Source organism: Microcaecilia unicolor, chromosome 1 (assembly GCF_901765095.1).
Source record: "Microcaecilia unicolor chromosome 1, aMicUni1.1, whole genome shotgun sequence".
Classification (NCBI taxonomy): Eukaryota; Metazoa; Chordata; class Amphibia; order Gymnophiona; family Siphonopidae; genus Microcaecilia; species Microcaecilia unicolor.
Window position 1 is genome coordinate 234,406,283 of NC_044031.1, and position 25,536 is coordinate 234,431,818.

The window sequence follows — 25,536 nt, forward strand, 5'->3', positions numbered from 1 at the left end:
GCAAGTGTCCTCAAGTGCAGTGATATTTGATTTTGTTTTTAAAAATAAAGTTTATTTGAGTGAAGGGTCCACGCTGAGGCTTCTGAGTCTGAAGCCAAGTACTACAGTTCCATTTTTTTGTGAACAAGATTTGCCATGTGAGCATCCCTGAATAGAGGGAGGAGCCAAGATAACCTCTTTTCTTTTCATTTGATTTTAAAACGTTGTTTTAATGGGCTTTGTTTTGGCTTGAGTTGCACGCACCTGTCCTCAAAAGCTCATGTCTTAGTCTGTAAAGTGCTTACTAGCCTCTCTCATTTTTGCAGGTAGTAACAGTGAAGTCATTGAGAAACTCGAGAGAGTGTTAATGACTTGGATAAAACAGATTGAACAAGTACTAGCAGAAAGTGAGCAGATGAGAAAAGAAGCGGATGACATTGGTCCTTCTGCAGAGCTAGAGCACTGGAAGTCCAGGATGTCACTGTTTAACAGGTTCATGCACATACTGAATGAAATATTCATTTTTAATGTCAGTTATCATTTACCTAGTTTTAAACGACAGGAATGCTGAGGGAATTCTGACACTTTTCACCCTCTCTTTAAAGTCTTTTAGATGAGATCAAGAGCGCCAAGGTCAAGAAAGTACTGAGCATTCTGAAAGCAGCAAAATCCAGACTATTAAAGCATTGGAAAGAGCTGGTAACAAGAAAATATTCTTTGCAGATATATGTTTTAAACTAATTTAGAGAGTGAATGGAAAAAATACATATGTTTTTGTGATCTCTACTGTTTATTTGTTAATTTTCTTCCTAAATTTCTGTGGTATTCAAAATACAATTTGTTACTTTGTTATGCATTTTAATGGTGTCCAAATATTGAAATATGTTTTTATTTTTACTTTTACAAAAAAGCAAAAGGTCCATTTCTGAATATAAATTGGGGTATATTACCATGGTAAACCTGATCTTCAAATTTACTATTGCACAGAATTATACCTATGAATTGAACTGTAGATTTGAGAGCTGCTAGTCTTAGTACAGCAGCTATGATATTTACTTTTCATAAGAGCAATTTGTAGATTGGAGATTTAAGTCTTCTCTCTCTCGGTTCTCAGTTCTCTTTTAAACAATAGTAGCTGGGGACGCTGTCCTGGAGCCCAGAATGGGAAGCACTGGAGAGGCAACAGATCAGTCCATAAGATGAACAAGTACTACCTGATCAGGAGATACCATGGTGGCCAGACATAATGGACTACAAATGAACACCAGTATGGCAGATGTAAAAAAGTTTAAGGGGTCTTTTATGTTGGTGTGTGTTTTTAGCGCGCATTAAAAATAATGCTAAACCTTAAAGATGCCATTGTATTCCTATGAATTACCTTGATGTGAACACTACTGATTACGTGGTGCGGGGATTACTATATATATCTTTGCTTAAACAATTCACAGGCACATGTATTCCTATGGGCTTCTTTATCGTTTAGTGTGCGCCTGTTTTTAATGCACGCTAAAAACGCCAGCGCACCTATGTAGAAGACTCCCTTAGTGGCACTGAAGAACCCAACACACCAAGTTTCTGCCTGCATCAGGGATAACAATTCTTAAAGCAAGGGGTGCCCGGGTTTGACCTCAACAATATTACCTGCAGATGCAAGTTTGGAATGTGTGAAAGTCGGGTGTCCAATGTGTGGCTTAGCTCTGTGAAACCAATATGAAGACAGGGTATTGTTGAATGTAATATGAAGACAGGGCATTGTTGAATGTTGACTGAATTAAACAAAAAAACTCAGGTTGAAATGCAAATTAAGCTTCTAATTAGCAGGTATAGCATAAACACAAGGGCTTACTATTAAAAGATCAGTTCTTGAGGTCCCAGTATGTCTTTCTTCTGTATAGAGACAGAAAGAGGCAACTTTAGGTAATTCAGACTTCATATGCAAATTAGGTCCAGTGGCTTCCTATACTGGTTGCTCCTTACAAAACTGTTTTTATAGTTCTCATTTCTTATTAAGGTATATGCGCCATCATAGTTTAAAAATATTCCCAGTTTGATTCACTAGCAGTGTACAGTCGTTAAATCAAATGTTCCTTCAATATGTAAAAGAGTAATTAGCATTCCAACAGTTGCAACCCAGCCTTAAATAGCCCCTCCTTCCCCAGGACAGCCAAAATAATCAAACAAACATTACTGCCCTCCACCCTATGGCTGTTTTACACTGAACTAAAACAACAAAACATTTAGCTGGTTTCATGTCTTCACTTGCTCAGAACTTTGTTATTGTTCCAGTTGGTTCACTTTGCTCCCTTTCTTGAACTGTGACAGAATCTGAGACTGTCAAAGTCTTTAGTGACAAGTTCCTTCATAGCTTTCTCCATTGAGGAGAACCCCACCCACTTCCCTCCTAACTGTCCCCTGGAAGGAAGTTATACTGCATCTTGGGAAACGTGGAGGGGCATAATCGCAGGACGTCCTCAGACAGGGGCAGGGTAACCCGTATTCTCCGAGGACAAGCAGGCTGCTTGTTCTCACGACTGGGTGACGTCCGCGGCAGCCCCCACCAACCGGAAAGAAGCTTCGCGGGACGGTCGGCACGCAGGGCACGCCCACCGCGCATGCGCGGCCGTCTTCCCGCCCGTGCGCGACCGCTCCCGCCAGTTCCTTTTTTTCCGCGCCTGGAGAGAGTCGTGTTTTGCGCTCTCTCTGTTCAGCCGCCGGATCGTTCGATCGCGTTTACGCTGATCGTGCTTTTTCTAATTTGTTTTCGGTTTTAGTTACCGCCCGGTTTCCTTTTAAAAAAAAAAAAAAAAGAAACCCTGCGCGTGTGGGACACGCGCTCCCTTTTTTCCCTCGCTTCCAGCGGGGACGTCACATTGCGGCCTAGTGGCCGCTCGGTCGTTTGTTTTTCGTGGTGTGTTTTTAGCCACCATTGACGACTTTGACTTCGCCGACGCGATTTTTCCGTCGATGTCCTCGAAGGTCCCGAGTGGATTTAAAAAGTGTGGTCGCTGCGGCCGGCCGATCTCGCAGACCGACACCCACGCTTGGTGCCTCCAGTGCCTCGGGCCGGAGCACAATCTCAAGTCGTGTTCTTTGTGTCTCGGTCTCCGGAAACGGACTCAGGTTGCGAGGCAAGTTCTGCGGGACCGTCTTTTTGGAACTTGCGCCGGCCCCTCGACGTCGACCTCGAAGGCATCGGTATCGACGCCCGGCCCTTCGGTACCGGTATCGATGCCCGAGACTTCGGCACCGATGGCAGCGACCCCAGGAGAACAGGTCCCGTCGGCCCGCCGGTCCTCCGGTGAGGGTAGAGGTGAGAGGCCGCGTGGGCAAGCTCTCCCACCGGGCGCCTTCAGCATCCACCTCTACAGGTGGACGTTTTTCCCGGGCCCGGCAGGCTGCACCCTATTCTTTTGCGAAGCGTAGGTACAACCAGCCGGCCCGAAGGCCTCGTCAGGCACAGGGACAGCCCCAGCTCGCTCGTTCTCGTCAACAGCGTGCGCCTAAGCAGCCCCCTGCGCCTCCACAGCAAAAGCCGGGGACGGGCTTTTGACTGGATCCACGGGAACATAGCCGCCCTACAAGTGTCCGTACCGGACGATCTGCCGGTCGGAGGGAGGTTAAAATTTTTTCACCAAAGGTGGCCTCTCATAACCTCCGACCGGTGGGTTCTCCAAATAGTGCGGTGCGGATACGCCCTGAATTTGGCCTCCCTGCCTCCAAATTGTCCTCCGGGAGCTCAGTCTTTCAGCTCCCATCACAAGCAGGTACTTGCAGAGGAACTCTCCGCCCTTCTCAGCGCCAATGCGGTCGAGCCCGTACCACCCGGGCAGGAAGGGCAGGGATTCTATTCCAGGTACTTCCTTGTGGAAAAGAAAACAGGGGGGATGCGTCCCATCCTAGACCTGAGAGGCCTGAACAAATTCCTGGTCAAAGAAAAGTTCAGGATGCTTTCCTTGGGCACCCTTCTGCCAATGATTCAGAAAAACGACTGGCTATGTTCCCTGGATTTAAAGGACGCATATACTCACATACCGATACTGCCAGCTCACAGACAGTATCTCAGATTCCGCCTGGGCGCACGGCATTTTCAGTATTGTGTGCTGCCCTTTGGGCTAGCCTCTGCCCCACGAGTGTTTACCAAGTGCCTCGTGGTGGTAGCGGCCTACCTACGCAAGCTGGGAGTGCACGTGTTCCCATATCTCGACGATTGGCTGGTCAAGAACACCTCGGAGGCAGGAGCCCTCCGGTCCATGCAGTGCACTATTCAACTTCTGGAGCTGCTGGGGTTTGTGATAAATTACCCAAAGTCCCATCTCCAGCCAACTCAGTCTCTGGAATTCATAGGAGCGCTGCTGAATTCCCAGACGGCTCAGGCCTACCTTCCCGAAGCGAGGGCCACCAACCTCTTGGCCCTGGCTTCGCAGACCAGAGCGTCCCAGCAGATCACAGCTCGGCAGATGTTGAGACTTCTGGGTCATATGGCCTCCACAGTTCATGTGACTCCCATGGCTCGTCTTCACATGAGATCTGCTCAATGGACCCTAGCTTCCCAGTGGTTCCAAGCCACCGGGAATCTAGAAGATGTCATCCGCCTCTCCACCAGTTGCCGCACTTCACTGCTCTGGTGGACCATCCGGACCAATTTGACCCTGGGACGTCCATTCCAAATTCCGCAGCCCGGGAAAGTGCTGACGACGGATGCATCTCGCCTGGGGTGGGGAGCTCATGTCGATGGGCTTCACACCCAGGGTCTGTGGTCCCTCCAGGAAAAGGATCTACAGATCAACCTCCTGGAGCTCCGAGCGATCTGGAACGCACTGAAGGCTTTCAGAGATCGGCTGTCCTACCAAATTATCCAAATTCGGACAGACAATCAGGTTGCAATGTATTACGTCAACAAGCAGGGGGGCACCGGATCTTGCCCCCTGTGCCAGGAGGCCGTCGGGATGTGGCGTTGGGCGTGTCGGTTCGGCATGCTCCTCCAAGCCACGTACCTGGCAGGCGTAAACAACAGTCTGGCCGACAGGCTGAGCAGAGTCATGCAACCGCACGAGTGGTCGCTCCATGCCAGAGTGGTACGCAAGATCTTCCGAGCGTGGGGCACCCCCTCGGTGGACCTTTTCGCCTCTCAGACCAACCACAAGCTGCCTCTGTTCTGTTCCAGACTTCAGGCACACGGCAGGCTAGCGTCGGATGCCTTTCTCCTCCATTGGGGGACCGACCTCCTGTATGCTTATCCTCCCATACCTTTGGTGGGGAAGACCTTACTGAAGCTCAAGCAAGACCGCGGCACCATGATTCTGATAGCGCCCTTTTGGCCCCGTCAGATCTGGTTCCCTCTTCTTCTGGAGTTGTCCTCAGAAGAACCGTGGAGATTGGAGTGTTTTCCGACTCTCATTTCGCAGAACGACGGAGCGTTACTGCACCCCAACCTTCAGTCTCTGGCTCTCACGGCCTGGATGTTGAGGGCGTAGACTTCACTGCGTTGGGTCTGTCTGAGGGTGTCTCCCGGGTCTTACTTGCCTCTAGGAAGGATTCCACTAAAAAGAGTTACTTTTTCAAGTGGAGGAGGTTTGTCGTGTGGTGTGAGAGCAAAGCCCTAGAACCTCGTTCTTGCCCTGCACAGAACCTGCTTGAATACCTTCTGCACTTATCAGAGTCTGGCCTCAAGACCAACTCAGTAAGGAATCACCTTAGTGCGATTAGTGCTTACCATTATCGTGTGGAAGGTAAAGCCATCTCTGGAGAGCCTTTAGTCGTTCGATTCATGAGAGGCTTGCTTTTGTCAAAGCCCCCTACCAAGCCTCCTACTGTGTCATGGGATCTCAACGTCGTCCTCACCCAGCTGATGAAACCTCCTTTTGAGCCACTGAATACCTGCCATCTGAAGTACTTGACCTGGAAGGTCATTTTCTTGGTGGCAGTTACTTCAGCTCGTAGGGTCAGTGAGCTTCAAGCCCTAGTAGCTCATGCTCCATATACCAAATTTCATCACAACAGAGTAGTGCTCCGCACCCACCCAAAGTTCCTGCCGAAGGTGGTGTCGGAGTTGCATCTTAACCAGTCAATTGTCTTGCCAACATTCTTCCCCAGGCCGCATACCCGCCCTGCTGAACGTCAGTTGCACACATTGGACTGCAAGAGAGCATTGGCCTTCTACTTGGAGCGGACACAGCCCACCAGACAGTCCGCCCAATTGTTTATTTCTTTCGACCCTAACAGGCTAGGGGTCGCTGTCGGGAAACGCACCATTTCTAATTGGCTAGCAGATTGCATTTCCTTCACTTACGCCCAGGCTGGGCTGACTCTTGAGGGTCATGTCACGGCTCATAGTGTTAGAGCCATGGCAGCGTCAGTGGCCCACTTGAAGTCAGCCACTATTGAAGAGATTTGCAAGGCTGCGACGTGGTCATCTGTCCACACATTCACATCACATTACTGCCTCCAGCAGGATACCCGACGCGACAGTCGGTTCGGGCAGTCGGTGCTGCAGAATCTGTTTGGGGTGTAAATCCAACTCCACCCTCCAGGACCCGAATTTATTCTGGTCAGGCTGCACTCTCAGTTAGTTGTTCTTCGTAGGTCAATTTCTGTTGTTTCCTCGCCGTTGCGAGGTTCCATTGACCTGGGTTCTTGTTTTGAGTGAGCCTGAGAGCTAGGGATACCCCAGTCGTGAGAACAAGCAGCCTGCTTGTCCTCGGAGAAAGGGTATGATACATACAGTGGGGGAAATAAGTATTTGATCCCTTGCTGATTTTGTAAGTTTGCCCACTGACAAAGACATGAGCAGCCCATAATTGAAGGGTAGGTTATTGGTAACAGTGAGAGATAGCACATCACAAATTAAATCCGGAAAATCACATTGTGGAAAGTATATGAATTTATTTGCATTCTGCAGAGGGAAATAAGTATTTGATCCCCCACCAACCAGTAAGAGATCTGGCCCCTACAGACCAGGTAGATGCTCCAAATCAACTCGTTACCTGCATGACAGACAGCTGTCGGCAATGGTCACCTGTATGAAAGACACCTGTCCACAGACTCAGTGAATCAGTCAGACTCTAACCTCTACAAAATGGCCAAGAGCAAGGAGCTGTCTAAGGATGTCAGGGACAAGATCATACACCTGCACAAGGCTGGAATGGGCTACAAAACCATCAGTAAGACGCTGGGCGAGAAGGAGACAACTGTTGGTGCCATAGTAAGAAAATGGAAGAAGTACAAAATGACTGTCAATCGACAAAGATCTGGGGCTCCACGCAAAATCTCACCTCGTGGGGTATCCTTGATCATGAGTAAGGTTAGAAATCAGCCTACAACTACAAGGGGGGAACTTGTCAATGATCTCAAGGCAGCTGGGACCACTGTCACCACGAAAACCATTGGTAACACATTACGACATAACGGATTGCAATCCTGCAGTGCCCGCAAGGTCCCCCTGCTCCGGAAGGCACATGTGACGGCCCGTCTGAAGTTTGCCAGTGAACACCTGGATGATGCCGAGAGTGATTGGGAGAAGGTGCTGTGGTCAGATGAGACAAAAATTGAGCTCTTTGGCATGAACTCAACTCGCCGTGTTTGGAGGAAGAGAAATGCTGCCTATGACCCAAAGAACACCGACCCCACTGTCAAGCATGGAGGTGGAAATGTTATGTTTTGGGGGTGTTTCTCTGCTAAGGGCACAGGACTACTTCACCGCATCAATGGGAGAATGGATGGGGCCATGTACCGTACAATTCTGAGTGACAACCTCCTTCCCTCCGCCAGGGCCTTAAAAATGGGTCGTGGCTGGGTCTTCCAGCACGACAATGACCCAAAACATACAGCCAAGGCAACAAAGGAGTGGCTCAGGAAGAAGCACATTAGGGTCATGGAGTGGCCTAGCCAGTCACCAGACCTTAATCCCATTGAAAACTTATGGAGGGAGCTGAAGCTGCGAGTTGCCAAGCGACAGCCCAGAACTCTTAATGATTTAGAGATGATCTGCAAAGAGGAGTGGACCAAAATTCCTCCTGACATGTGTGCAAACCTCATCATCAACTACAGAAGACGTCTGACCGCTGTGCTTGCCAACAAGGGTTTTGCCACCAAGTATTAGGTCTTGTTTGCCAGAGGGATTAAATACTTATTTCCCTCTGCAGAATGCAAATAAATTCATATACTTTCCACAATGTGATTTTCCGGATTTAATTTGTGATGTGCTATCTCTCACTGTTACCAATAACCTACCCTTCAATTATGGGCTGCTCATGTCTTTGTCAGTGGGCAAACTTACAAAATCAGCAAGGGATCAAATACTTATTTCCCCCACTGTACCTGTAGCAGTTGTTCTCCGAGGACAGCAGGCTGATTGTTCTCACCTACCCTCCCTCCTCCCCTTTGGAGTTGTGTGTTTCATCTTTTGCTAGTCATTCAACTGGCGGGAGCGGTCGCGCACGGGCGGGAAGACGGCCGCGCATGCGCGGTGGGCGTGCCCTGCGTGCCAACCGTCCCGCGAAGCTTCTTTCCGGTTGGTGGGGGCTGCCGCGGACGTCACCCAGTCGTGAGAACAATCAGCCTGCTGTCCTCGGAGAACAACTGCTACAGGTATGTATCATACCCTTTATCGAAACAAGATGGGTGTCCATCTTTTGTTTCGATAGTACGGTCAGGGATGACCAAATCTTGAAATTTAGGTCGTCCTTAGAGATGGTTGTTTCTGATTTTCGGCTATAATGGAAACCGAGGACGCCCATCTCAGAAACGACCAAATCCAAGCCATTTGGTTGTGGGAGGAGCCAGCATTCGTAGTGCACTGGTCCCCCTGACATGCCAGGACACCAACTGGGCACCCTAGGGGGCACTGCAGTGGACTTCAGAAATTGCTCCCAGGTGCATAGCTCCCTTACCTTAGGTGCTGAGCCCCCCAACCACCCCCAAAACCCACTCCCCACAAGTGTACACCACTACCATAGCCCTTATGGGTGAAGAGGGGCACCTAGATGTGGGTACAGTAGGTTTCTGGTGGGTTTTGAAGGGCTCACATTTACCACCACAAGTGTAACAGGTGGGAGGGGGATGGGCCTGCGTCCACCTGCCTGAAGTGCACTGCACCCACTAAAACTGCTCCAGGGACCTGCATACTGCTGTCATGGAGCTGGGTATGACATTTGAGGCTGGCATAGAGGTTGGCAAAAAGTATTTTTAAAAGCTTTTCTTGAGGGTGGGAGGGGGTTTAGTGACCACTGGGGGGAGTAAGGGGAGATCATCCCTGATTCCCTCTGGTGGTCATCTGGTCAGTTTGGGCACCTTTTTGTGGCTTGGTCGTAAGAAAAAAAAGACCAAGTAAAGTCGTCCAAGTGCTCGTCAGGGACGCCCATTTTTTCAGTTATGGGTCGAGGACGCCCATGTGTTAGGCACGCCCAAGACCCGCCTTCGCTACGCCTCCGACACGCCCCTGGGAACTTTGGTTGTCCCCGCGACGGAAAGCAGTTGGGGACGCCCAAAATCGGCTTTCGATTATGCCAATGTGGGCGACCCTGGGAGAAGGACACCCATCTCCCGATTTGTGTTGAAAGATGGGTGTCCTTCTCTTTCGAAAATAAGACTGATAGGCTTCCCTTTCCCTTGCCCTGATTGATGCAGTGTTAATCCCCAGGCAGAGTAATGATCCCAACTTCCTAAAATTCGAAGATCCTACTGGTGCGCTCCCCTCCTCCAGCACTTAAAGGGTAAGAATTCTTTATGAATTTCCTGAACTCCTGGAGTGTCAGCTTCTGGGGGAAATAAGAGAGTACTGCCCTCTGCCATCATACAGTCCTATTTCTGTTCTCCTCTCCCCCATTGTGGAAGAGAATATAGCTTGCCTCCTATTCCTTTGAGTCCATTGGGGATTTTCCTTCTTACTCTAGATGTTGTCCTCTTGCCTCCCCTCCTCTAAAGCTTCTGACACCTGCTTTTGGCTAGGAAAGAACAGCTGCTTTGCTCTGTAATATAGGGTTTTATGCTTGGCTTGAACTGTCTCTTATAGGGCTGTTTTATATGCTGCCCTTATGCTCAGTCATTTCCTTATCACAACATGAATTAATGCACATGATTTATCTCAGGTTCCATTTTATGAAATGGGACCTTTTTAGAAATAATCTGGCTGATATTTAAAACTATTAACCGGCTGGGAATGGCTCCTGGCTGCTTAAATAGCCAAAAGCCGGCTAAGTGCTAATATTCAGCGCAAGATAGCCGGCTATCTCAGCTGAATATTACCACTTAGTGGCTATCTTCATCACTGTTTGTGTCACGCGACATAGCCAGTTAGCGCCAATATTCAATGGCTGACCGGTTAAGTTTAGCGGCTATGTACAGTAAATAGCAGGTCTATCTTTGGCCACTATAATTTAGCTGGTCAACTGAGAAATATTGGCTTAACTGGCTATGTTGTAGTGACCAAAAACTCCCAGAAATTCAGTGCCAGTCGCTGGATACAGCCCCGCTGTCTCAATATTGGCTTCAATGTGTTTGTAGAGGCCCCCTCATGAAATGGGACTAAGGGTTACCCCAGAGGCAAGTAAATAATCAGTAATCAGTGTCTGTGGCCAGATTTGCAGGTACTATATAGAAACAGGTAAAAAGAGTACTGGAGGCAATACTTGGCTTTAAAATAAATGGATATTCCAGTGATGAACCAGTATATATAAAATAATGATGAAAACAATGAGACAAATTGTCCATAAGAATGAGGTCACATAGTTGTAAAAAGAATCAAATCACTTTAGAAAAGAAACAGTTCTTGGTCTCCTCTGTTAAGTTTCACTCCAGACTCCAACATCATTCATATGCCTTCTCAGACTGTATGGTTGGAAACCCCCCTCCCCACCACCTCCTTAGGGGCCCTTTTACTAAGCTGCATTAGCATAACCTGCAAATTGCCCTTATATGGAAGGCTGACATTCAGAGGTAGTACTGTGAGATTATTGCTAGGGGTCAGCAACAGCATTTTGAACCCAGAGGGAAACCACTCCTGCTCCTTGTCACTGGACCACCAGGCTTTACTTCCAGGTAAGTCCTGGAGGTGGATTGGGGGGGGGGGGGGAATCTGAAGGCAAAGGTCCTGTAGTAACTGTTAGGGGGATATCCAGAATTCCTCCTGCAGTTTCCACACAGACATGTTTTCTAAAGCACTTTACTTTCAGGTGCTTTGAGTGCAGATGTAACTAATGCTACCTGTTGTGCTATCTACCTTGTGCTGACTGCAATGACCAGTCCCTGCCTGATCTCCACCCATATCTTGCCCATGCTCCATCTCATCTTGCACTAAGCAATTAGCGCTGGACTTTTACTGCACAGGCTGTTTTACTGCTAGCGTTAGCTAATGGTTAGCACGTGCAAATATCCATGTTAATGGCTTACTACATCTTAGTAAACATGCTCCTAAATGATAAGCCTGATTTCCATTACGTTCCAAGGATCAGTCCAGACAAATGGGTTGTGACCATCTGCCAGCAGATGGAGATAGAGAACTCTAATGAGTTGTGCCTCATAAGCTCCTGCGTTTAGCAACCAAGCCAGTATTCTTTGTCTCCAGCAGACGGGACACCAGCTCCTGTGCACTGTGGTGACTTCTGTGTGGCCTCATGTCCTGCTCACATGTTCAGTTGAGTTTGGGGTTGAGAATATCCTGTGCCTCAGCTGTAAACCTAATGGTCTAAGTCCCTCCCTGCTCCCCCATTGCCACTTTCTACCTCTTTATGTCTGTCTGTCTTTCTTTCTCTTTTTCTCCTGCCTATATATAAAAAAAAGCAGCCACTGCAGTTCTTTTTGAGAGCACTTGTGCTGTGGGAAGATAATGGGGCTTCAGTGCCTTAGAGGTTATGAGACTGGCTGTTTTCTGTGAGTATATTTATTATTCTCTATGTCTGAGCCTATTAAGTCTTCTGTGTGCTGCAGGGGTAAGCTCTTGGCTACTGGTTCCTGCATTCTTTGCTTTACTTCTGTGGACATGTTATTTTGGCCATCAGTACTGTCACTCCAGGAGTTCAATCCAGCCCCGCTCCATTGGTGGTTTTGGTGGACTCAGCGCCAATGTCTGCGCTCTGCGAGACTTCGTGGCCATTTTGCCAGAGGGTTCCTCGCCTGCTACCATTTTCCAGGATGTTGGTTCTGCTGGGGTAGAAATCTCCGCCCTGCCGTTTTCACCTGAATTTGTTCTTTTATTAAATCAGGCCTTTTTATTAAAGTCAGCTCAAGCTGCCTCTCCTTCTTCCCCTCACATTGCTTTTGAGGAGCAGCTTCCTAAGAAACAAAAACTTTCCATTTCACAGGATTTGGAGAATGTTCCTCCTCGGGATTCAGAGGAGTTTTTAATCTGTGAATTCTGACTGTCCTAGTTCTGCTGATGGTCCTGACTTGGACATTTCAGAGGCAGATGGGGGGTGATGATCCTACTGTAGCTAGGCTGTTTTTGAGAGCAAAGTTCTCTCTGTTGATCACAAAATCTATGGAGGCTTTAAACATTTCTTCCCCTGCTTCTTAGTCCTCTAGTCCTGCTCCATCTATTATGTCAGGTACTAAGAGACCTCCTGTATCTTTTCATATTCATGAGGCTATGCAGGTGCTTATTACAGCTCAGTGGGAGACCTCTGATTCTAACCTCAGGGTGGTTCGTGCTATATCCAAATTATATCCCCTTCTGCCGTCTGATTTAGAGCAGTTTGCTCTGCCTAAGGTGAATGCCCTTATTACGGTGGTTACTAAACATAGCACTATCCCTGTTGAAGGTGGCACTGCATTATAGCTTTGCTTTTGCTTTTTTTTGTATGTGCAAGTTAGGGAGGCTTTGTCCTCCTAGAATATGCAAAACAAATTTTAATGAGCATTTTTTATGGATTTTATGTCACTATCTTTTGCTGGCAGCTATCTTGGTTCTGTAGTTTTTTTGGCAATTTTTTATGCTGACTTTTGAACATGTGTGAATCAGGAAAGGTCTGTCCTTTTAGTATTTATGTATTTTTTTTAATCAACAAAAGAGCATTTTTGAAGGTTTTATGAGGTCTTTTTATAAAGGCAGCCATTTTTGGCTTGCCGTTTTAATCATGTTTAAAAAAAATATTTATTCATTTTATTTGTCAAGTGAGAATGTCAGGGAAGTTGTGCCTTCCTTGGATATATCATTTTTTTAAATAAACTTGTTTTATACAGCTGTGGATGGCTTAATTAATGTTGTTGGTGCTAATAAAGTTTCATGTAGCTGACCACCTGGTCACTGGACCTCAGGCAGAGATTAAAACCAGCTTTTCCTCCAAGGCATAGCATGTTTGTGAATGAGCAGACTCCTCCTGTGTCTGAATGCTCTTGTAAGTTTTCTTTCTCTTTTACTTTCTGTCTGACTTGCTCTGTATATACAATTTTGAGACATTTCATGATATAATCTTTTTAATTATCTTTTTACCTATTTCAGTTTTTACTGGGTGTGTTGGCAGTGTCACACACCAGGATTTTACCTTGGGTGAAGTGAAAGTACCACACCTAGAGAGTATGTAACAACAATCTGACTGGCTCCAAGCCACTTTTTTATGTATTTATATGTACCTATATTGTATGTATGTATGTATGTATGTATGTGTGACTGACTGGGTTAGGATCTGGTTGAGTAGAAGGCGACATAGGGTACTGGTAAATAGAATTCATTCTGAGGAAAAGGATGTTACCAGTGGTGTGCCACAAGGTTCTGTTCTTCGGACAGTTCTTTTTACAGTTTTGTAAACGATATTGCTGAAGGGCTGTCTGATAAGGTTTGCAGATGATACCAAAATCTGCAATAGGGTAGACACCACTGATGGTGTGGATAACATGAGGAAGGGCTTAATGAATCTGGAGGAATGGTCTGGAATTTGGCAGCTAAGATTTAATGCTTAAAAATGCAGGGTCATGCATTTAGGCTGCAAAAATCCATGAGAATGGTACAGTTTAGGGGTTGAAAGGGAATGGGACTTGATATATCATCTTTCTGTGGATTTTGTAACTATATTCACAGTGGTTTACATATTATTTACAGGGGGGAAGAGGGGTTGGTGGTTGAGAGGCTAGGATAGGGGAGGGCAGATTTATACGGGGTCTGTGCCAGAGCCGGTGATGGGAGGCGAGACTGGTGGTTGGGAGGCGGGAAATACTGCTGGACAGACTTATACGGTCTGTGCCCTGGAAAAGACAGGTACAAATCAAGGTAAGGTATACACATATGAGTTTATCTTGGGCAGACTAGATGGACCGTGCAGGTCTTTTTCTGCCGTCATCTACTATGTTACTATGTTACTTATTTGTACCTGGGGCAATGGAGGGTTAAGTGACTTGCCCAGAGTCACAAGGAGCTGCAGTGGGAATTGATCCCAGTTCCTCAGGATCAAAGTTTGCTGCACTAACCACTAGGTTACTTCTCCACTTGTGTAGAAAAGAGGTGTGGGACTTGGGTGTGATCGTACGTGATGCTTTTAAGATGGCCAAAAAGGTGATGGTGAAAGCTAGAAGGATGCTTGGGTGCATAGGGAGAGGAATGGCCAGTAGGAAAAAGGAGTGTTGATGCCCTTGTATAAGACTCTGGTGAGACCTCATTTAGAATATTGTGTACCATTCTAGAGACCGCACCATCAAAACATATAAACAGGATGGAGTCAGTCTAAAGTATGGCTACTAAAATGGTCAGTGGTCTTCGTCATAAAGCGTATGGGGGACAGACTTAAAAGATCTCAATGTGTATACTTTGGAAAAAAGGCAGGAGAGGGGAAATATGATATATTTAAATCATTAGATCTGACTCCTTATGTCTATGCAGATGACATACGGATTCTTAGCATTTTTTGATCACAATTCAACTTATGGTATTACAACATTAAATAATAAGTTAGACCAAATAGCAGGATGGCTGTTATCACATAAATTAAAATGAAACCCTGAGAAAACACAAGGAGTCGTATTCTCTTGGAAAGGTGATCTGAAACCTATAACTCCAACCTGCATTTCAGGGTCCACAGTTGTACTTCAACCTACTATTAAAGTTCTAGGAGTCATTTTGGACCACATCTAACCTTCAGACCATAAATATCCAACATTGTTCACTCTTGTTTTTATAAACTTAGGATGTTTCATTCTGTGTGACACCTTTTTACTCAAGAAGCTTTATATTAACTCACATGTTTGTGATTAGTAAACTTGACTACTGCAATTCTCTCCTCAATAGTGTGTGTATATCTGACATTTGATGACTGCAAATCGTGCAAAACTTAGCAGTTAAACTAATCACTAATTCCCGTACATTTGATTATGTCACCCCTCTTCTGCACCAGGAACATTTGTTACCAGTGCTCACAGGATAACTTATACAATTCTAGTCCTTACTCACAAAATCTACTACTTCGCACAACCATTATATCTTTCTTGTCTTCTGACACCTTACACTCCTTCCCGGCCCCTCAGGTCTTCACAACAAAATCTGTTTACAATCCCCTCTTTCTACATTATACCTTTAAAGACCATTTGAGCTTGAATCTTTAGTATGACAGCTCTCACCTTGTGGAATTCCCTGCCATCATCCTTAAGACTACAATCTTCCCATCCTACATTCAAATCAGAATTGAAAACCTTTTTATTTTGTGGTGCATATCACAATTGAACAGTAGTCCCTGAGAGTATAACTATATTCATCCTCCTTCCGCCTTTGCTCCTCTGGGAGAGTGGGCTGTAGGTCACCACTGATATGATCTCTTAACCCTGTTAACAGTTTTATTTGTAATTCCTTTCCACACTCTGATATTAGTATTTATTGTAAATCACCTAGATAGTATGCCCATAGGCGGTATATCAAAATATAAATAAGCTTGAAACTTGAAATACCTATGTGATATAAATGTACAGGAGGTGAAAGGAAGCTCTGGAACAAGGGTGCATAGGATGACGGTGAAAGGGGATAGACTCAAGTAACCTGAGGAAATGCTTCTTCACAGAAAGGGTGGTGAATTTGTGCAACAGCCTCCTGGTGGAAGTGGTGGAGATGAAAGCAGTATCTGAATTCAAGAGAGCTTGGGACAAGTACATAGGATCTCTAAGGGAGTGATAGGGAGAGTAGATGGCATGGATGGGCAGACTGGATAGGCCATATGGTCTTTATCTGCATTCATTTTTCTCTGTTTCTATGTTATGTTGATTCCCTAAGTGGTACTTCATGGAAGTGTTTGAAAGATGGCCAATTATTTTTCCGTGGCTCACATGCTTTTTGAATTGCAGACACTCTGCAAAGCATTGATCTTCCAGAGCATGAAAGTACCTCAACACTTATGCTTTTTTCCTTGAATCCCTCCCTGTATGTTTGATCACATTTGTGAAATCCTTTGATGCCACTATGGCACTGGTAGTGAACAATGGATCAGAAGTTAGAGGTCTACTGGCAGTATCATCAACAATACTTAAATTGTGATATCTACATCAGTACAAGAAGTCTCCTCTCAATCAGTCGTCAGGCCAGGGGCGTATCTGGAATCCGGCGGTAGGGGGGGCCAGAGCCAGAGAGGGGGGGCACATTTTTGCCTGCCTCTCCCCCCCCGCCGCCGCCGCCTCTCTCCACCCCCTCCCCGCCGTCAACCCTCCCCCGCTGCTTACTTTTGCTGGCGGGGTCCGACCCGCAATCTCCATATTTCGGCTTCCTCCGTGGCCATGTGCTTCCAGGAAGTAACGCTGCAGCGCTGATTCGTTGAATCTAGTTCGGCGTCTGACGTGCTGGGACGTCAGACGCCGAACTGGATTCAACGAATCAGCACTGCAGCGTTACTTCCTGGAAGCACATGGCCACGGAGGAAGCCGAAATATGGAGATTGCGGGTCGGACCCCGCCAGCAAAAGTAAGCAGCGGGGGAGGGTTGACGGCGGGGAGGGGGGCCAGGGCGAAATCTGCGGGGGCCCAGGCCCCTGTGGCCCCACGCAGATACGCCCCTGCGTCAGGCTAGTAATAATTACCTCCTCAGTTACTATATATTAAATATCTCCAAAATGTTCCTTTTCTATTTCTTGGATATGATCATCATCATCTGATTCCAAGATCTTCTCTAACATGGATTTTGTATGTAATAAAAGGGAGGGTTGCACCTGCTTTGCTGCTGCTGTTGTACTGTGTTCTTATCACTACTGCCAGACTGAGCTACCATCCCTCTTTCAACTTCTATTTTGCTGTCCTTTTCCTCCTAGAAAAATGATGCTTTTAGTTGGCGGGAGGAAGGGGTACTATTTCTAGTGACACTGCTACTAGTGCTGTCTACTACAGATGCTAGAGTAATTGTACTTTTTCTTTATTCCTCCTCTTGCCCTCTATACCCTGCTTATTGTTTATTTTCTTCTTCTTGTAAAAGGCCTGATAATACGTTTATGTTTATGATAAGAATAATGAAACATGCACTAATGGATATCTGGATTCAATGTATACTTCCCCCCCAAAGAAGTTGTACAGTGACTGCAGCAACCAATTAAAGCCCTCTTTTAAATTGTTTTGGTCTCAGCTAAAAAAATTATTTTGCACACAGATTGGTAGTCACCTGTGCAAGCAGCTTCTGGGGGGTGCTAAGTATGGCTGCATTCAAGGCAAAACAATAGTATCTAATAGCCACACAAAGTGAAAGAAATGGGGAGTATTTGAATAGCAGGGAATATGAGCCCATTTGCCCAGATTATCCTGGGAGGGGTTGTGTTGGGGTGATCATGACGGAGGGTTGAGGGGCCTAAAAGTTAATGGGGTGGGCAAGACTGAATGTTTGCCTAGGGTACCAAACAGCTTTGCACTGGCCCCTGTAAACCATTCACTGCCATACTCCTCCTTTAGAAATAAAACCCCTTACAGCATAGGATAGGCAAATTCAGCATATGATATAATGTTCTCTTTTCTTCCCCATCTCCTTTTTTTGCTTACTTACTGAGCTAAAGTAACAGAGAGCCATATCACCATAGCAACAGCATAAACACACAGCAATTGGCAACAAACTGGGATGCAGAAGCAAGCAAAATGCTCTTCCACTGGTTTCCAGGGCTGCCGAGAGACTAAGCCGGGCCCGGGGCAAGGCTGCCCCCCCCCCGATGCCGCTGCAGTCCCCGGTCTCACCTGCCTGCCCTCAGCTCCGTCCGCCACCAGGCCCCCTACATTAAAATCAACAGCACCTCAGCTCTGTTTGGAAAGGCAGATCGCCTCCCTTTGGGCCTTCCCTCACCGATGTAACATCCGGTTTCCGCGAGGGCGGAACACACAGAGGGCCCGAAGGGGGGCGCTGCCTTTCCAAACGGAGCTGAGGCGCTGCCGATTTTAATGCAGGGGCCTGGTGGTGGACGGAGCCGAGAGCAGGCAGGTGAGACCGGGGATTGCGGCACCGACGGCCTGACCCCGGCGCCGGGCCCCCCTTGGAGGCCTGGGCCCGGGGAATTTTGCCCCCTTGCCCCCCCCCCCCCTTGGCAGCCCTGCTGGCTTCAAATGAGTGTTCTTCTATATCTGGCTTGTCCAACCTTTTTCTATTGGGGGCCACATTTTTATATTTTGTAATAGTCAGAGGTCCAAAACATGCACCGTTATATTTTGCCGCCTGTTTTGTCAAATAGTGGCAAAATATGATGGTGTGTTGTCCGGTCCCTGGCCTTCACCTAGTCTCGCACTCTGTCTCTAATTTACACTCCTAGTCTTCATCCAGTCTCTGTCTCTCCCTCATGTACCCCCTCCCATCTTCACCCAGTCTCTTTCCCCTCGCATGACTTCAGCTGCAGAAGAAATAGTGGGATTCCTGCTTCATCACTGCAACACAGCTCTCTCCAAACTTTGAGCCATGTGGTGCCAAAAGTTCGGATTGGTCTAGACTTGAAACCGTGAGACCAACCCGAACTTCCGGCACTGTGTGGCTCAAAGAGCTTAGTCGTGGTGGGGAAACAGGAATTCCACAGTAAGCAACAAGAATTGCCAAGCTTCTGAGGACCAGAAAAAAAGCACTTGGCTGCCTGGAATGTGGGCCATAGGTTGGAGAAATATGTTCTATATTAATGCACTTTATAGTTATTGTAGTGCACTTTTCTACCTATTATTGTATACTCTTGGCGAAAAGTGCACAATATTGATAAATAGTGTATATGGTCGAATAGCACATGCACCATTTTTCAACAATGTGCAGTCTTTGCAAGTAGACATGATAAAATGTGACAAAATTTCAAGAGGTTGATATTCAATATGATTTAACTGGCCAAGAATGGCTCCTGGCTGGTTAAATCTTCTGTTTGGGGCTGTGAGGGGGTATATAGAACACTGCCCCTCACCCTTAAGAATAGTCCCTCAGGTAGTTCGAATCACCTTAAAACCCCTAGTCATGCCCAGAGAGGAAGTGAGGTGGAAAGGGTGGAGCCAAAAGGACAGGAACCAGAGTGGGGTTAAGAGGGCCCAGGGGTGGAAGAAAAGATCTCCAGCTTATACCTTCACTATGTATGTCCAAGTACAATGACCTGCCTGAGGTAAGCCAACCTTTCCATTTGGATATTTGTGAACCAGGTTCTGACGCCCTTTGCCTTTTGGTGCTGAAGTAACAGGGCTCAGGTTTAGTGAATGAAAGTATTACTTTATTAACACAACCATGTCCAGCTGTGTTAATTGGTAGCCTATACTCAACCCTTGCTTACAGTATCACATGTGGCAGCAGTGGGATCTGGAAGCTGAGATTCATAACCTCTGGTGCTCTGGGCCTATTAAAACGAAGTAACTTCCTGTTTTTGGGTCTGGCAGAGCCAGTGGCAGCGCGCAGAGAGGAACGTCCCTGTGCACGCCTTTTGCTTGCTGTTGCTGCCACAGGCATGGTGAAGACGAGCAGCGGGCAGACGCAGGAGCTTCAGATCACCTAAGATGAGTGAGCCAGCAGGAGCAGGAGAGGACAGGAAGAAGGGGCAATGCAGAGTATGGGGGAGGCAGGAAGAGATGGGTCAATGTAGAGTACAGGGGTGGAGGGAAGAGAAGAGACAAAACTGGATACAGAAGTGAGGGGTGGGAAGAGACTTAGCAGTGCAGGCTATGGGAAAGGAAAAAGATGGGGCAATACAGGATTTGGAGGGTGCAGAGAGATGGAGCAGTGTAGACCATGGGGAGGGGGAGAGAGATGGGGCAATGTAGGATATGGGGGTAGGGAAAGAGAGCAATGCATAATAGGGTGGAGAAGAGATGTGGCAATGCAGAATATGAGGGGTGAGGACAGACGGTGCAATGCAGAGTAGGGAGGGTGGGGCAATGTAGGATATAGGGGGAGACAGCGCAATACATCCAAGGATGATGGTTTTGTTTTTGTGGTACTGGTGATGGGGAGAGGAGGAGAGATGGAGTGATACTAGATGGTTGTATGGGCAGGACGGAGAGATGGGGCAGTGCTGGATGGTGAAAGGAGGAGAGAAAAGAAATAGTGAATGGACATCAAGATGCACACCATGCAGAGATTTCAAGAGGACACAGTAGAGGGGTGGTTTGGGGGGCAAAAATCTACATGCCTATTCCTCATATCAAAAAATGAATATATATCTATGGGGGGAACCCTCTCTTTCGGGTTTTACAGCAGCTCAAATCCATGCACAGATGTTTAAAAGAAATGTTCGTTTCAGCCAGGGCTTTGCAGAAGGGATTAAGGAGGTCATTCTACTTAATCCTTCATTGTTTATTTCTGCCTCCAAATGAAACCAAACAAAATTGTGGCCTCCTTTTTAATCAGCAGCACATACACATATAGGTTGTTAGCAACAGATGGAAGCAGTGCCACTGACAAATAGAAGCTGTGAAATTTCCACTTCTCTGTGCTGGGGTTGTGCCATTTATTTTAACCACATGTGTATTTCTAAAGTGGATGCTCCCACTGTACATGCCAGCAAACACATAAGTACACCTGCAGGTATTTAGAAAAGGCTTTGTGCTGACAGAGCCTTTTCTAAAATACTGCTGGAATTTAACATTCCTGGATGTCTGAATTCTCATCTGTACATTCTTTTTAAAATGGTGCTTATGATGTATGTAGAAATATATATCTGTATATAGATATCTACTTATCCATACCTCTGTCTCTCTCTCTCTCTCTGTGTCTTTCTACGTCCTTGAGAGGAATGCCTTCACAAGCTGCATCTATAGAGCAGAGCTGACAACTGGGCCAACCCACTCAGTGGGAGATAAAGGACCCGCCGCAGCCCAGCCCATTCTGCCCCAGTTCCACCCCACCCATCCATGGGCCCATACTGCCCCACCTATTTCTCCACCCTGTCCCCCCATTGCTTCACCCAACCCTATCCACAACACCACCCATTGCTCCGCCCATCCCGATTCATTGCTCTGCCCCAGCACAGCTGATTCGCAGCCAGTGCCCAGCAGGAAAAGGAGTGTTTCCTGCTGAAACTGGATGGGAAGGCCACTCAGTGGGAGATCCTGGCTTCCCGGCAGGAGTGAGGAAGATAATGTGCAAAAGCGGGAGTCTCCCACTGAAAGAGGGAGCAGGTCTGATAGAGTCGGTTGGAATAAGGCAAAGCAATCAATTCACTTATGAACCATATAACCACTATGTTGCTTAGGTTTGCCTCCTGACTCCATATAAGAAGGAACAGGCTAATCCAGTTTTAAGAACATACGAACATAAGCATTGCCGTACTGGGACAGACTGAAGGTCCATCGAGCCCAGTATACTGTTTCCAACAGTGGCCAATTCAGGTCACAAGTACCTGGCAAGATCCCAGAACAGCAAAACAGATTTTATGCTTCTTATCCTAGATTATGCAGTGGTTTTTCTGAAGTCCATCTTAATAATGGCTTATGGACTTTTCTTTTAAGAAATTATCCAAACCTAAACCTTGTTAAGATAACTGCTTTTACCACACTCTCTGGCAACAAATTCCAGAGTTTAATTACTTAATGAGTGAAGAAATATTTTCTCTGATTCGTTTTAAATTTACTACTTAGTAGCTTCATTGCGTGCCCCCTAGTCCTAGTATTTTTGGAAAGAGTAAACAAGTGATTCACATCTACCTGTTCCTTTCCACTCAGTATTTTATAAACCTCTATCATATTTCCCCTCAGCCATCTCTTCTCAAAGCTGAAAAGTATACTGTTTTCAACAGTGGCCAATTAAGGTCACAAGTACCTGGCAAGATCCCAGAACAGCAAAACAGATTTTATGCTTCTTATCCTAGATTATGCAGTGGATTTTCTGAAGTCCATCTTAATAAGCCCTAGCCACTTTAGCCTTTCTTCATACGGAAATTGTCCCATTCCCTTTATATTTTTCGTCGCCCTTCTCTGTACCTTTTCTAATTCCACTGTATCTTTTTTGAGATGCGGTGACTGGAACTGCACAGAGTATTCTAGGTGCAGTCACACCATGGAGCGATACAAAGGCACTATAACATTCTCAGTTTTGTTTTCCATTCCTTTCCTAATAATACCTAACATTCTATTTGCTTTCTTAGCTGCCACTGTACAATGAGCAGAGGGTTTCAACGTATCATCAATGATGACACCTAGATCCTTTTCCTGGGCGGAGACTCCTAATGTGGAACCTTGAATCAAGTAACTATGGTTTGAATTCCTCTTTCCCACATGCATCACTTTGCACTTGCTCACATTAGAAAGTCATGTGCCATTTGGATGCCCAGTCTTCCTCTTGCAATTTTTCACAATCCTTCCGCGATTTAACAACTTTGAATAACTTTGTGCTGTTGCCAAATTTAATTACCTCACTAGTTACTCCCATCTCTAGGTCATTTATAAATATGTTAAAAAGCAGTGGTCCCAGCACAGACCCCTGGGGAACTCCACTATCTACCCTTCTCCATTGAGAATGCTGACCATTTAATCCTACTCTCTGTTTTCTATCTTTTAACCAGTTTTTAATCCACAATAGGACATTGCTTCCTTTCCCATGACTTCCTAATTTTCTCAGGATTCTTTCATGAGGTACTCTGTCAAATGCCTTTTAAAAATCCGGGTACACAGTATCGACCGGCTCACCTTTACCCACGTGCTTAGTCACCCCTTCGAAGAAATGTAGTAGATTGGTGAGGCAAGATTTCCCTTCATTAAATCCATGTTGGCTTTGTCTCATTAATCCATGCTTATATATATGCTCTGTAATTTTGTTCTTTATAATAGTTTCTACCATTTTGCCTGGCACTGATGTCAGGCTCACCGGTCTATAATTTCCCGGTTCACCTCCGGAACCCTTTTAAAAAATCAGCATTACATTGGCCACCCTCCAATCTTCTGCTACCATGCTTAATTTTAAAGGTAAATTACATATTACTAACACTAGCTCTGCAAGTTCATTTTTCAATTCTGTCACTAGTCTGGGATGTATACCATCTGGTCCAAGCATTTGCTACTCTTTAGTTTGTCAAATTGCTTCATTACATCTTTCATGTCTACAGAGATTTGTTTCAGTTTCTCTGACTTGTCAGCATTGAATACCATTTCTGCTACTGGTATCACTCCCATATCTTCCTCAATGAAGATTGAAGCAAAAAATGCATTTAATCTCTCCACTATGGCCTTGTCTTCTCTGATTGCCCCTTTTATCCCTTGGTCATCTAGCAGTCCAATTGATTCTTTCGCTGGCTTCTTGCTTATAATATACTTTAAAAAGTTATTATTCTATATTTTTGCCTCCAACGCAATCTTCTTTTCAAAGTCTCTCTTTGCCTTCCTTATCAGCTCTTTGCATTTGACTTGCCATTCCTTATGCTGTTTCCTATTACTTTCAGTTGGATCCTTTTTCCATTTTCTGAAGGATTTTCTTTTACTCTATTACATATATGGACTTGCAATTTTGATTTTATTGGGAAACTCAATGAAACAATTAGAATGTCCATACATGCGATAGGATAAAACCAGGACTGGATTAGCATGTTCATTATGACATAGTTGTCCGCACTGGGCTGAAAACCAGTAAAGCCTAATTGAAATCCTGCTGCTGCTCCTTATGATCTTAGGCAAAGTTGGTTAACCTTCCATTGCCTCAGGTTCAAATTTAGGTTGTAAGCCCTCTGGGGACAGGGAAAGGACTAGTATATCTGAATGGATTCAATATACTGTCTTTTTGTGGTACAACCAAAGCAGTTTACATTTATTATATATAGGTAATTTCTCTGTCCCTAGTGGGCTGACAATCTAAGGGGCCCTTTTACAAAGGCACGCTGAAAAATGACCTGCGGTAGTGTAGATGTGTGTTTTGAGCGTGCGCAGAATCATTTTTTAGCGCACCTGTAAAAAATACTTTTTAAAACTTTTGGCTGAAAATGGATGTGCGGTAAAATGAAAATTGCTGCATGTCCATTTAGGGTCTGAAACCTTACCACCAGTCATTGACCTAGTGGTAAGTTCTCATTCGGTAACTGGGTGGTAATGGTTTACACTCGTAAAATGCCAATTACCGCCCGAGTGCCAGAATATTTTCCAGTGCGCACAGTGGACGCACGTCAAAAATGAAATTACCACAAGGGGCATGTGGTAGCCAGGTGGTAACTCAAAATTGACTCGTTGAGCGCGCATAGGCGCCTACGTGGCTTAGTAATGATAAGACATTCCTATGTGCAAACTGGCGTGGGAAAGGTGCAATTAGGGATGAACAGAAGAATGTGTGATTTAGTGACGTGGAGATAGATGGTGAGAACAGAAAACAGAATGATTTCTCAGGAAGATAAGTGCTAGAGCCTTGCTTAACACAAAAGGTATATAAACCGCTGTATCAGAGCATTACGTTGGGGAGATGCAGAGTTAGACCACATGTTTGGGTCTCCTGCACCCCACCATGAGAAACTAGCATTTGTAATTGTAAATTACTCTTGGTAAAAAATAAAAAAGAATTGCCTTTCTCATTATCTTGTAGTTTTGGTTTTTTTTACTCCTTCCAGTAGAGATTGGCTGGTTTATGCTAATTTGGGAGGAGATACAAGCAGCCTAAAAACAGTAAAAGGGCCCCTAAGTGTTTGTAATTCTTCTTGAGCTACTACTGAAAAAGGTGTGACCTAAATCTAAATAATAATAATAATAATAATAAATAGTGATACAGACATAATTACACACACGCATGTATATTGAACACGAAATGCCCTAAAAATTGTAATCAGAGTCAACTGTAGTTTAAGCTGTTTTCTCTGTTCATTGATGTGGTTGCCACATTTTGTGCAGTCAGCCCTATTTCTGCTCAGGTAAATAAGATGGCACTTACTTCTTGTTTTTGCGAAAATCCTCTGCACTGGTTGATTTTATATGATGTGTTTTCTCTTTCTTGTTAGGATGGAAGTGTAACCAATGCTGCTAATGAAGCTAAAGACAATGTGAAATATTTGTACACACTGGATAAGTTTTTTGGTCCTTTGGGGAAAGCTTCACCTGTAAGTGTTCTGTTTTCTTAATCAAAATTTCTTAGGATACAGTAGGTTGTTCTGGGTTGGCCAAACACTGGGTGCATGATGGGGCCTGAAGAATTGTCCTTTCCCCCCCCCCCCCAGTCCATTCACTCCACTCTGTCTCCGAGTCAGCGCTGCTGTTTCTCCTAGTTCCTTTCTG

The 25,536-nt window shown here is 45.7% G+C and overlaps 1 protein-coding gene across 1 annotated transcript in view; it reads left to right on the forward strand.

Annotated features, from left to right (window-relative positions):
* Window positions 1–25,536, forward strand: part of LOC115471141 (dynein heavy chain 5, axonemal-like) — a 766,968-nt gene that overhangs the window by 15,852 nt on the left and 725,580 nt on the right. Inside the window, 3 exon segments of the mRNA XM_030204834.1 lie at window positions 306–471; window positions 585–678; window positions 25,263–25,365. Coding sequence (XP_030060694.1) covers window positions 306–471; window positions 585–678; window positions 25,263–25,365 — 363 coding nt within the window.